The following is an 11,947-nucleotide window of genomic DNA, read 5'->3' on the forward strand; positions in this document are numbered from 1 at the left end:
TCCTACAGGTTCCAGTCTCAGCAGATACTCGCAGGGTGGGAAGTTTGCTCCAGGACTGGAGGTAGGGGAGGCTGGAGCTCTCTGTGGAGCTCCAGCTGACAGCTCCTCTGCTCTCCCGCCTCCCATCCTGGCCTCTGGGCCCCTGGAGCCCCCACCCCACCCAGCATGAGATTATGTCAACACAGCCCAGCTTCTGGCCAGGACAATATTTGCCCTCAGGATCTGGGGAGGTCGCTATGGAAACAAGCCGCCCCCCCACCCAGCAACCCAGGCCAGAAGGAGGCCTAGAGGAGCTAGTGTGTGTCTCTGCCTCATCTCTGTCTGACTGAGTTAGTTTGCCCCGTCTCCTTATCTCTCTCAACTCCAAATCCCTTTCCCCATCTTTCTGTCTCTGTCTCTTTCTCTGGATACCCTGGGTACCAATCTCTGGGCCTTTATTTCTTGGGTGTTATTTCTCTGGGTCTCTCTCATTCTCTATGTCTTTCTTCCTTTTTTTTGAGACAGTCTCACTGTGTCGCCCTAGGTAGAGTGCCGTGATGTTACAGCTCACAGCGACCTCAAACTCATGGGCTGAAGTGATTCTCTTGCCTCAGCCTCCCAAGTAGCTGGGACTACAGGTGCCTGCCACAATGCCTGGCTATTTTTTATTTTTTAACCATTGTTGGTTAGCTGGCCCAGGCCAGGTTCAAACCCCCCACCTTTGGTGTATGTGGCCGGCACCGGAACCACTGTGCTACGGCCGAGCCTCTCTATGTCTTTCTATGTCTCTGTCTTTTTTTCTTTTTTGAGACAGAGTTTCACTCTGTTGCCCTAGGTAAAGTGTTGTGACACCATAGCTCACAGCAACCTCAAATTCTTGGACTTGAGCAATCCATTTGCCTCAGCCTCCGAAGTAGCTGGGACTATAGGCATCCACTACAAGGCCCAGCTAGTTTTTCTATTTTGTGTAAAGACGGGTCTTGCTCTTACTCAGGCTGGTCTCAAACTCTTGAGCTCAATCAATCCACCCTCCTTGGCCTCCCGGAGTGCTAAGATTACAGGCATGAACCACTACACCTGGCTGTGTCTCTCTTTGGATCGCTATATCTTTTTTTTTTTTTTTAGAAACAGTCTCACTTTATTGCCCTTGGTGGAGTGCTGTGACATCACAGCTCACAGCAACCTCCAACTCCTGGGCCTAGGTGATTCTCTTGCCTCAGCCTCCTGAGTAGCTGGGACTATAGGCATCCGCCACAATGCCCGGCTATGGATCTCCATATCTTTGTGTTTGTCTCTCCAGGCCCCTATCTCTGGGGATAAATCTCTGTCTCTGTGTTCCTGTCTCTCTGGATCCTATCTGTGCATCTGTGTGTGTGTATGTGTGTGTGCACATGCATGTTTGCCTGAACCATTGTCTCTCATCAGGTCTCTATCTCCCTGTTGCCATCCTTCTCACTCTCTGTATTTCCATCTCTTTTTGTCTTTATGCATGTATCTTCCTCTCTGGTCTTTCAGGCCTCATTTCTCCACAGCTCTAAACCTCAGGGGGTCTCCTGTTTCTGGCCTCAATCCCCATAGGGTGCCCCTGCTCCCCATCTCTCTCTGCCTCATTTCTCCTGCACCATCTGCTGACACCCTGCAGGCACAGACTCTGCTTGGCCAAGCAGCCCCATGAGGGGAGACACAGGCCTTCCAGCTTCCTCCCCACCATGGCACCCTGGGAGGGTACAGGATAGTCATTGCTAGGATGGGGGGGGGGGCAGCAGGAGACAAGAATCAGGAAACTTGGAACAGAGAACAGTGGTTAAAGAGAAGCAGACAAGTAGACACCCACAGACAAGACAGGCAAACTCTCAGAAAGAAGATAGTAAAAGAAAAAGGAGAAAGTTTAATGATAAGCAAAGAGACTGATCCACAGGAAGAGAGAGACCAACAGAAATGAGCAAAGAGGCATAAAGCAATAAGGAGAAAAGAGAAGAGAAAAGACTGCCTAGGGGACAGGACAGAAAGACAGACAAACTGAGTGTAGGCTTAGAGAAAAGGAGAAAGGGGAGATTTGCATCAGAGAGAGAGAGAAGGATAGAGAGAGATAGACACACAACAGAGAAGGAAAGGCAGGGGGAGAGGAAGAGAGAGGGAAAGGGAGGAAAAGAGAGACTTTCAGAGGCAGAAGAGGGGTGGGGGGAAGAGAGCTTGCTAAATTTAGAACCAGGCACAGAGAAGGGAAATGGAGATGCTGCAGAGTGTTGAAAGGCTGGGAATGAGGCTTGTCTCTTTTGGGTCCCCTGGGGTAAGGGTGGGGCATGGCACAAGGCTGCCTGGGAGGGGCTGGGTATCAGAGGAGGGGGCAGGATGCTTTTCTGTCTGAAGTTTCCAGAAGCTCTGATCATGGCAGCTGGAGAGGGCTTGTGTGGCCACCCTCGTGGCCCAGTTGCCTTGTTCTAGACCTTGGAAGACTGCAGAGGACTCCAACAGGGCTGGGGCTCATTGGAGGCCAGGCAGGGATCCAGGCATCTACCTGCTCCTGCCTCTCCTCTCTCCAGTCCTCTGTCCACCCACTGTGTCTCCCTAGAGGAGGTGTGAGGGAGGGGTGCACTCCTCACAGGCCTTTCAGGCTCCTCCTCCCTTCCTCCCCCATGACCATCTCTCAATGTCTCCATCTCTCAGTTTGTATGTATTATCTCTCCCCTCCCCTGCCCCCTTCTTCCCCTTTGTCTGTATATCTCTTTGTCTCTCTGTATATTTCTCTCTATTTCTTTCTTTCTCTCCAGGTCTGTTTCTCTCTCCTCTTCCGTCACTCTCTTCTCTCTCTTCCTGTCTTTCTCTGTTGGTCTCCCACACTCCACTCAGTCCTTCTTGGTCCTTGGTTTCTTTTCCTGTCTCATACTATCTCTTCTCCACTGCTTCTCCCTTCCTACTTTCCAGCCTCTCCCCTCCATCCTCCCTCCCTTCCTCAGGGGAATGACCCCCAGGCTGTCTCTAGTCAAGGAGAGACTCCCTCCCAACCCAGCTTCTCCCAGAGGTGTCCAGCAATCTCAGACCCCTTTCCCTCTCCACTCCTTGAATGGAGTCTTTCCCAGGACCCAGAGGGCGCCAGGAATGTGGGGCAGAGAGCAAGGAGGACAGCCAGAGGCCAGGAAGCTGGGACCCTGGTCTCCCCCAGACTTGTCATCTCTTTCCAGCTCTGGTCCAGAACTCACGCCACCACTTAATTCCTTGCCCTTCCTAGGGCCTCTGGGCCTTGATTTGTCCTCTGCAGAATGGGCAGACTGACCTCTGTCCTGCTCCCTTACAGTCCCAGGGGAGTGTGTGCTCATGAATGGTAATAGTATGATTAATGTGCATGAATCAGTGGTTTGTGTTGCAGGGAGATGAGGGTGCTGGGACCTGGGACTGGGTCCTAAGACTTCCTTGTCACAGACAGATGTTCTGTGGCAGAGGAAGAGCCTGGAAGTGGAGATTGTACTAATCTGTGTGATTCAGTGGTGACCGTGAGACCACTCAAGGCTATAGTTTAGTGTGTGACTGTGGGATGATGGCGTGTTCCTCTGTGTGTGTCTGTGTGACTGCATGTGATGGTGAGAGATGGTATTACCTGTGTGACACGCATATGAGTGTATGTGACTTTTGAGTGGGGTGGGATTACGGTATGATCACTCACTTAGTGTGACTGAGTGAGGACAACAGAGTGTGTCTCAGTAACAGTTGGGGAATGTGTGTTATTGGGATGTGCCTGTGGACTCTCTGTGATTGCGTGAAGTGAGGATGTGAGAGGGTTCATGAGTATGGTCATATAACATTGTGTGTAACTTTAAGCTTTTTCATGGAAGAAGATTGTGGGACTGCATGAATAACCACATAACTGTGTATATGTATTTCATGGACAACTATTTCTTAAGCCTATGCTCTGGACCAAATACCACAGTGAGGTGTTCATAGGACCCCAGACCCTACCCATATATAAACTACTCCTAACTTTTTTTTTTTGCAGTTTTGGCTAGAGCTGGGCTCGAACCCACCACCCCTGGTATATGGGGCCAGCACCCTACTCCTTAAGCCACAGGTGCTGCCCTGCTCCTAACTTTTAATCCCAGACCAGGGGTGTTTGAGATGACCTGGCTCTGTCCTCCTCAGGGCACAACAGACCAGCAAGGGAATCAGTGTTTGTGATATAATCTAGGGATTGTGTAAATGTGTGTGTGATTGGTCATGTTATAAGGCCTGTGGGAAACTGTGATTGTGTTGGTGTAGGAGCCCACAGCACAAGATATGTGGCTGTGTGTCACTGTGCATGACTGTCAAACTGTGGGTAAGAGACTGTGGCTTTTTGGATGTGATTGTGGAATTGTACAACCGTGGTTGAATGTGTGACTCTGTGAGCAACAGTGTGTTCAATTCTGCAGTTGTGCCCCTGTGTGGCTCAGCATATGGGCTTGTGTGCGATACTGTGTGAATGAATGAGTGATTGAAGCTCTGGGTATGAGTGGCCAGATGGGAGTGGCTCTGTGACTACGGGGTTGTGGATAGGACAGGGACAGAGACTGTGTGCACTTGGTGGGGTGTCCAGAACTGGTCTTCCATCTGACCTTGAGTGACTGTGATATTCACACGACTACACTTCTGCTCTGCTCTGGCTCTGCCCCAGCTCCCCACTGCTGTTCCCTAGCCCGCCCTAGCCCCGCCCCCTCCCACCATCCCAGGCTGCCATCCCTGTTACCTCTCCCAGAGCCCAGATGAGGCAGTGGAGACTGCGGAGGCAAGAGTGGCTGGAGCGAGTGATCAGGAGCTGGACGGGGAACGGGGAACAGGTGAGGGCTCTCCCATTCCTGTCCATCCTCCCTGCCCCCTCTCCCTCAAGTCTCTAAGACTATCTCACTCTGTTTCTCAGCCTGTGCTTTCTTTGCTTTCTGTCTCTCTGTGCCCAGTCTGTTCTCATCTCCATCTGCCTGTCTCCTGATGTCTCTGTCTCCATGTCTCAATCTCTGTTTAGTGTCTAGATCACATCTCTCTCTTTCTGCACTCTCTGTGTTTCTATCTCCTTTTTGTCTCTTAGCCCACATTTTTGTCCCATCTTTCTTTGTCCTTTGGTCTCTGGTCAATTGCTGTGTGTCTTTCTGTTGCTCAGTCTGTGTTTTTCTATCTCATGTGTCTCTGACTCATGTCTGTCTTTCTGGGGCTTGGTCTGATTGTCCCAGCTCTGGCATTGCTCTTTCTCTACGTGGTGCAGTGAGGGTGGGTGTGGGTTAGGATAGGGTAGGGGTTAGATGGATTTCCAGGCATCTGGGTCCATGCACATCTAACTCTGGAGTCTGGAACCTCTTTAGTCCCTAAGTATTGGATGCTAAGAGAGAGTTGTCCCAAGGACTCTGGGTTTTATCTACATGGGGAAAATTGTATGAGGTCGGGTTTCTATTTGCATTTTGAAAATCCTTTGGTGGGGGTGTGGGATGGGAGAGCTGAGAAAGGGAAGGAGGAAGGGTGTGGAGAGTTAAGGGATAGGGTTCACCTTTTAGGGGTGGGACACAAATACAAGAGGGTCTTTACCTAACAAAAGCAACCACTGTAACCTGCTTCTGTGTGCCCTCAATGATTCCCCATCGATAAAAAAGAAAATCCTTTGGAGGGGGGGAAAGGCTGGATACGGTGGTTCACGCCTCTGGTTCACACCTGTAATCCTGGCCCTCTGGGAGGCCAAGGCAGGTGGACTGCCTGAGCTCAGTTGGAGATCAGCCTGAGCAAGGGTGAGACCCTGTCTCTAAAAATAGCCGGGCATTGGTACGGGCGCCTATAGTCCCAGCTACTCGGGAGGCTGAGGCAAGAGAATCCCTTGAGCCCAAGAGCTTGGGGTTGCTGTGAGCTATGACAGTACATCACTTTACCAAGGGTGAGAAAATGAGACTTTGTCTAAAAAAAAAAAAAAAGAAAGAAAGAAAAGAAAATCCTTTGAGCTCAGAAAGTGGGAACTCAGATGTGCGTTTCAAACTCCTCTCCTGCTTAGGCTGATGGTTTTTATTCTCTGGTCTCAAAGGCGGGCCCCAGGTTCCCAGAGACTCTAGGTCTAGCCCCCGGGTGACACTGACGCTTCCGCTGGAGAGCAGCTCTAGGGCAACCGCCCTGCTCAGCAAACACCCCCCTTCCTCCGCTGCTCCCCAGCAACAGTTGGGGGTGGCAGAATCGCGCATCTGATCTCGGCTCCACCCACCAGGAGGCCCCGCCCACCCTCAGCCCCTCCCCCCGCCCCAAATCATCATTCGTGTGCCTAGAAGCCACCAAAGGAGTTAATATGAAAGACCGAAAACCTTCAAGAAAATTGGGGGAATTCGAGTCCCCACGTATGAATCCTTCAGGAGGGGGTGATACTGGGGATGGAGTCTCAGGTCGGAGGACAGAGACGCTGACTTCGCCCTGGGACCCTTCAGGCCGGACTGCCCCTACGGGACCAGAGCCTTCGCCGCCCTCAGGATGCCTAACTCACCGCCCTTGAGGCTGCTGCTACGGCTATGGCTGTGGGGGCTGCTGCTCCGGAGGGCGGAGGTGAGGACTCCAGGAGCCACAGGAGTTCAAGAATGGGAGGGAGGTCTGAGGACGTTTTTAAGTTTTCTACTACAAAAAGAATTTTAAGACTGCTCCGCTCAAGTTTTTATCGTTGCTCCGGGCCCCTCATCTTTCCCCCACAAATCCACCAGATGAGTTCCAACCATACTCTCTCTCCACTTTTCTTCCTTTCTTCTTTCTTGTTTCCCTTTCTTTTCTTTTTTCTTTTTTTTTTGGCGGGGGGGGGGGAACAGAGTCTCACTCAATCGCCCTGGAGTTGAGTGCTGTGCCGTCATAGGTCACAGCAACCTCAAACTCTTGGGCTCAAGAGATTCTCTTGGCTCAGCCTCCTGAGTAGCTGGGACTACAGGCTCCCGCCACAACTCCTGGCTATTTTTAGACGGGAGTCTTGCTCTTGCTCAGACTGGTCTCCAATTCCTGAGCTCAATCAACCCACCCGCCTCAGCCTCGCAGAATGCTAGGATTCCCCCAATTTTTTTGAAGGTTTTCAGTCTTTCATATCAACTCCTTTGGTGGCTTCCAGGCGCACCCCAAGACTTCGAAGAAGTTTCCAAGACTCCCCAGCAAAAAGAGACAGCTCTTTGAAGTCTCTCTGGGGTGTTTCTGGCCCACACTACCAGAGCTTCCGGGGGGCGGGGGTTGGTCTGGGCGTTCTCCCTTCTCTCTTTTTGTAGACAGGCTCTGAGGGTCGCACGGCGGGGGAGCTGTACCAGCGCTGGGAACGGTACCGCAGGGAGTGCCAGGAGACCTTAGAGGCCACAGAGCCACCCTCAGGTGAGACCAGGAGTGGGGAGACAAAGGGAGAGGAGCTAGGGCTGAGAAAGATGGGCTTGGGAGAGGGCGTGAATGCGGAGAAATCGGTGGCTGATATGCGCAGGGTGGCAGAGGCCCAGGTGGGTTCTGGTCTTCGTGGGAATTGCCTAGACGAGTATGGTGGGAACTGAGATGGGACCACGATTAGTATGGGAGGCCTGGGAAGAAACTTGAAATGGGTGGAGGCTTGGGCTGGGCCTGCACTGAAGCGACCCGGAACGCAGCCAGGGTTTGAGGTGGAATCTGGAAAGAGTCTCTCTGCATGGGACGAATCAGAGGCTGGGATCTGCTGGTGGGAGGAGCCCGTGTGGGCGGGGCTTGAGGGCTGGCGGGAGGAGCCTGTGGCCCAGCCAGGACAGAACCCGCCCCTGGAGGGCAGGGCTAGAGCTGGGCCCGCTTGTGGAAGGTGGAGAGATGCTGGGCCCGAAACTCTGTTAGGTCCACCTGGCTTCTGGCCCTTGTACACACCCGCAGGCCTCGCCTGTAACGGGTCCTTCGATATGTATGTCTGCTGGGACTATGCTGCACCCAATGCCACTGCCCGTGCGTCCTGCCCCTGGTACCTGCCCTGGCATCACCACGGTGAGGTGCTCCTAGGACCCCAGATCCCTACCCATACACAAACTGCTCCTAACTTTTAATCCCAGACACCACATCCCTGAAGCTCACCTACAGCCCTCTCCTGGTCCTCTTTGTCCCCTGCTCCTTTCTTTCCGGCTGGGTTTCTCCTTCTGTCTGTCCAACCTTGGCTGTCTCAAATAACCCTGCTTTTCTGTCTCTGTTTCTGTCTATGGGACCACGGAGTTCTTATTTTCTTTTCCTGGATCTGTCTGTCTCTAGATGTCTTAGTCTTCCTGGCCTAACTAGCTTTATAGTCTTGGACAGTTATTTAACTTCTTTGTGCTTCAATTTTCCCATCTGTAGGCTTGTATGAATGTTACATTAATATATGTAAAATGATTTATAGGAGTTTATCATTATCATCATAATCATCACTTTGGCTCTCTTTCTGCCTTTGTCTCATAGTTTGGCTCTCTTTCTTCTCTCTCTGTGTGCCTCTGATCCACACCCTTGTTTCTCCTCCAGTGGCTACAGGCTTTGTCCTCCGCCATTGTGGCAGTGATGGCCACTGGGGACCTTGGAGAGACCATACCCAGTGTGAGGACCCAGAGAAGAATGGGACCTTTCAGGTGAGAAGAAACAAGGGATTTGGGTTAGGATGTTCAGGGAGAGGTGAAAAGGCAGCAACTTAGACCAAGCCTGCTCAGGACTCTGGGTTGCAAGTGATAGAAACCCAACTCAGACTTGCCTAAAGGAGAAAGAAAGAGAATGTATTGGCTTATTTGATGGAAAAATATAAGACAACAATGTGAGGCATTGTGAGATCCAGGTGCTCAAATAATGTAGTTGGGAATCTCTAACTTTCCCCATGCTGTGACTATGTTTTTCTCTGCACTAGCCTTATCTTCTCTGTGGGGTGGAAAAGATGGTTCCCATTAGCATCATGTTCACATCCTACCAACCAAGTAACACTGGGGGAAAACTGTCCTTTGTTCTCAATAACTCTGTCATAATGTCCCAGGATTGATGTGTGGGAGGGGTATTGGGGGGTGTTAGGTAGAATGCTCTGGCTGGGTGGTCATATGTCTACCTGGAGCTGAAGGATGATTTCAGTCCCACTCAAACAAGGGTATGTGGTTCCCCAAGAGAAAATTAGGGTGCCTGGTAGAAAAAAAGAGTAAATGTCCTTCCAGCCCCTCTCTGAGCCTGGGGGAAGATCTGAGCCTTGTTTCTATGCCCTCCTTGCCCCCACCAGGACCAAAAGCTGATCTTGGAGCGGCTACAGGTCATGTATACCATCGGCTATTCCCTGTCCCTTGCCACGCTGCTGTTAGCCCTGCTCATCTTGAGTTTCTTCAGGTGGGACCCCCAGCCCTGAGTGGTGGCAGCAGAGACATGGGCCTGCTCATCCAGTAAGGTGGGGTGGTCAGACTCCACCTACTCCAAGCATCCACTGGTGCTTGTGTGAAAGCTGGAGGTAGTTAAAGGGGCTCCATATGTGACTGAGGACAGCTCTCCAGACTGCCTCCCAAATCCCGTAGGCGGCTGCGCTGCACTCGAAACTACATCCACATCAACTTGTTCACGTCTTTCATGCTGCGGGCAGCAGCCATCCTCACCAGAGACCGTCTGCTACCTCCACCCCAACCCTCCTTGGGGGACCAGGCCCCTACCTTGTGGAATCAGGTGTGCATCCTCCGTCTGTCTCTCCAGAGGGGAATCTGCCTCCCCTGGTGGGACTAGAAAGGTTCCAATTCAATGACTACCTCCTATACTATCAATAGTTTATCTCTCATGAGCCCTCCAGAATACATTTGGAAGGGGACTTTCCCAACTTAGATTCCCCATCACTGAATTTTCCCAGTCCATCCTCCCCCTTTTTTGAGATAGAGTCTCACTATGTTGCCCTCCGTAGAGTGCTGTGGTGTCAAGCAACCTCAAACTTTTGGGCTTAAGCAGTTCTCTTGCCTCACCTTCTCAAGTAGCTGGGACTACATGCACCAGCCACAACACCCAGCTATTTTTTTGTTACAATTGTCATTGTTGTCTAGCAGGCCTGGGACTAGTTTCAAACCTGCCTGCATCAGTGTATATGGCTGGTGCCCTAACCACTGAGTTATAGGCGTCGAGCCGCATCTCCTTTTCTTGGAACTTTCCACCTCCTCTTTCATTATCTCATTCACCATACATCTTTTCTACTAATGAGAGAATCCAGCTACTGGAGGTGACAGGATGGGAGAAATTAACTGGTGGTTGGGGTGGAGGATGTGGTAGGTATCAATTTGTTACTGGGAGACTAGAGCCTGGGAGCACAAGTGGGAAGAACTATCTAGCAGCAAGTTTGGCCATACCAATTGCTAAGAAGTCATGGATTGGGAAAGTCCATAGGGTGGTAGGAGAGTTCAGTTTTAGAAGGAGCTGGGTGGCCAAGGCCATAATTGGGGGGCACAGGGGGATCTCTGATGGCATAATAGAACATATAAATTGTTAAGGGGGATGGAGTGGGAGAGTCCATATAGGGAAAGAGAGTAGGGTGAGAGAAAGCAACGCAGATACCATACATTGGAGACACAGATGTGGGAGAATATTTGAGGGCAAGAGATGGTCACAGAAGGGGTGTTAGGGGAAAGCTTGGGGACACACCAGCAACTCTGACTGCCCCATCCCCCGGTCTGACCCTCCCTAGGCCCTAGCTGCCTGCCGCACAGCCCAGATTGTGACCCAGTACTGTGTGGGCGCCAACTACACGTGGCTGCTGGTGGAGGGTGTCTACCTACACAGCCTCCTAGTGCTCGTGGGGAGCTCCGAGGAGGGCTACTTCCGTTGCTACCTGCTGCTTGGCTGGGGTGAGCCCCGCCCCCGCCCCTACTCAGCCCAGTGCTCCTCGGTTCCTCTGCTCCCCCAATTGCCCTACTGGTCTACCTCAGGGGGTCTCCTCCATTCAATAGGCTTCTGCCTCCCCACCCTGACAGAGGAATTCTGCGGGTCTTGGGCCTGGCGGGGCCGGTGCGCGCGCTGACAGCTGCGACGGGGGGGGCGGGGTTGGGGTCTGCACAGGGGCCCCCGCGCTTTTCGTCATTCCCTGGGTGATCGTGAGGTACCTGTACGAGAACACACAGTGAGTTGCGGGTGTCTGGGGTGGGGCCTGGGAGGTGGGCGGAGCTTTGAGGGACTTGGGCAGGTTGCAATGGAAACGTGGGCAGAGTCTGATGGTAACTTAGGGGTTGGGGGAAATGTGGATCGAGTCTAACGAAAGGGAAGCTTGAAAGGGTGTTGGAGCACTGCTGGCAAGGGGGATGGGATGAGGTCTTGAGCTTTAAAAAATGTGGGTGGGGTCTTAAGAAAGGGGGCGGAACCTGGAGAGTTAAAGTGCAAGATCCAGTGAGTCTAGACTGGTTTCCTATCTCTTCGCCCTATCCCGCCCCCTCAGGTGCTGGGAGCGAAATGAAGTCAAGGCCATTTGGTGGATCATACGCACTCCTATTCTCATGACCATCTTGGTAGGGTCGGCCCTGCCTCTTTCAAGCTGTCCTCTGGAATTTTTCATTGTGGGAGGTGGGGTTCCATGTCCTGCCCCCGTCAACGGGATCGCGGCTGGTTTCACTTCTGTCTCTTCCTGCAGATTAATTTCCTCATTTTTATCCGCATTCTGGGCATCCTTTTGTCCAAGCTGAGGACACGGCAGATGCGCTGCCCAGACTACAGGCTGAGGTGAGGGCCGGCAGTGGGAACAGAGGGGAAGGGGCCAGGTGCAAATTGGGGGCCCTGGGGCTGCATGACTACTGCTGCCCTTTCTCACCAGGCTGGCTCGCTCAACGTTGACGCTGGTGCCCCTCCTGGGAGTCCACGAAGTGGTGTTCGCTCCCGTGACAGAGGAACAGGCCCGGGGTGCCCTGCGCTTTGCCAAGCTCGGCTTTGAAATCTTCCTAAGTTCCTTCCAGGTGCCCAGGCAGGGTGTAGTAGCCACATTGTTCCACCAGGGGTCGCCCTTTCTAGAGGTCATGAGTAGGGTGACCAGATTTTATTTATTTATTTATTT

At 52.2% G+C, this 11,947-nt stretch overlaps 1 protein-coding gene across 2 annotated transcripts in view; it reads left to right on the plus strand.

The window, feature by feature from the left end:
- Positions 1–6,441: 6,441 nt before the first annotated feature.
- Positions 6,442–11,947, plus strand: part of GIPR (gastric inhibitory polypeptide receptor) — an 8,323-nt gene continuing 2,817 nt past the window's right edge. Inside the window, exons 1-11 of one of the 2 annotated variants that reach the window (XM_012811217.1) lie at positions 6,442–6,513; positions 7,209–7,308; positions 7,822–7,929; positions 8,434–8,537; positions 9,164–9,267; positions 9,450–9,594; positions 10,595–10,754; positions 10,966–11,026; positions 11,339–11,408; positions 11,531–11,619; positions 11,711–11,849. In XM_012811217.1, coding sequence (XP_012666671.1) covers positions 6,442–6,513; positions 7,209–7,308; positions 7,822–7,929; positions 8,434–8,537; positions 9,164–9,267; positions 9,450–9,594; positions 10,595–10,754; positions 10,966–11,026; positions 11,339–11,408; positions 11,531–11,619; positions 11,711–11,849 — 1,152 coding nt within the window. The remainder of the gene's footprint in view (positions 6,514–7,208; positions 7,309–7,821; positions 7,930–8,433; positions 8,538–9,163; positions 9,268–9,449; positions 9,595–10,594; positions 10,755–10,965; positions 11,027–11,338; positions 11,409–11,530; positions 11,620–11,710; positions 11,850–11,947) is intronic. The other variant, XM_012811218.1, reaches the window with a different exon arrangement.

Source organism: Otolemur garnettii, unplaced genomic scaffold (assembly GCF_000181295.1).
Source record: "Otolemur garnettii isolate 467f Iridium unplaced genomic scaffold, OtoGar3 scaffold00152, whole genome shotgun sequence".
Taxonomy (NCBI): domain Eukaryota; kingdom Metazoa; phylum Chordata; class Mammalia; order Primates; family Galagidae; genus Otolemur; species Otolemur garnettii.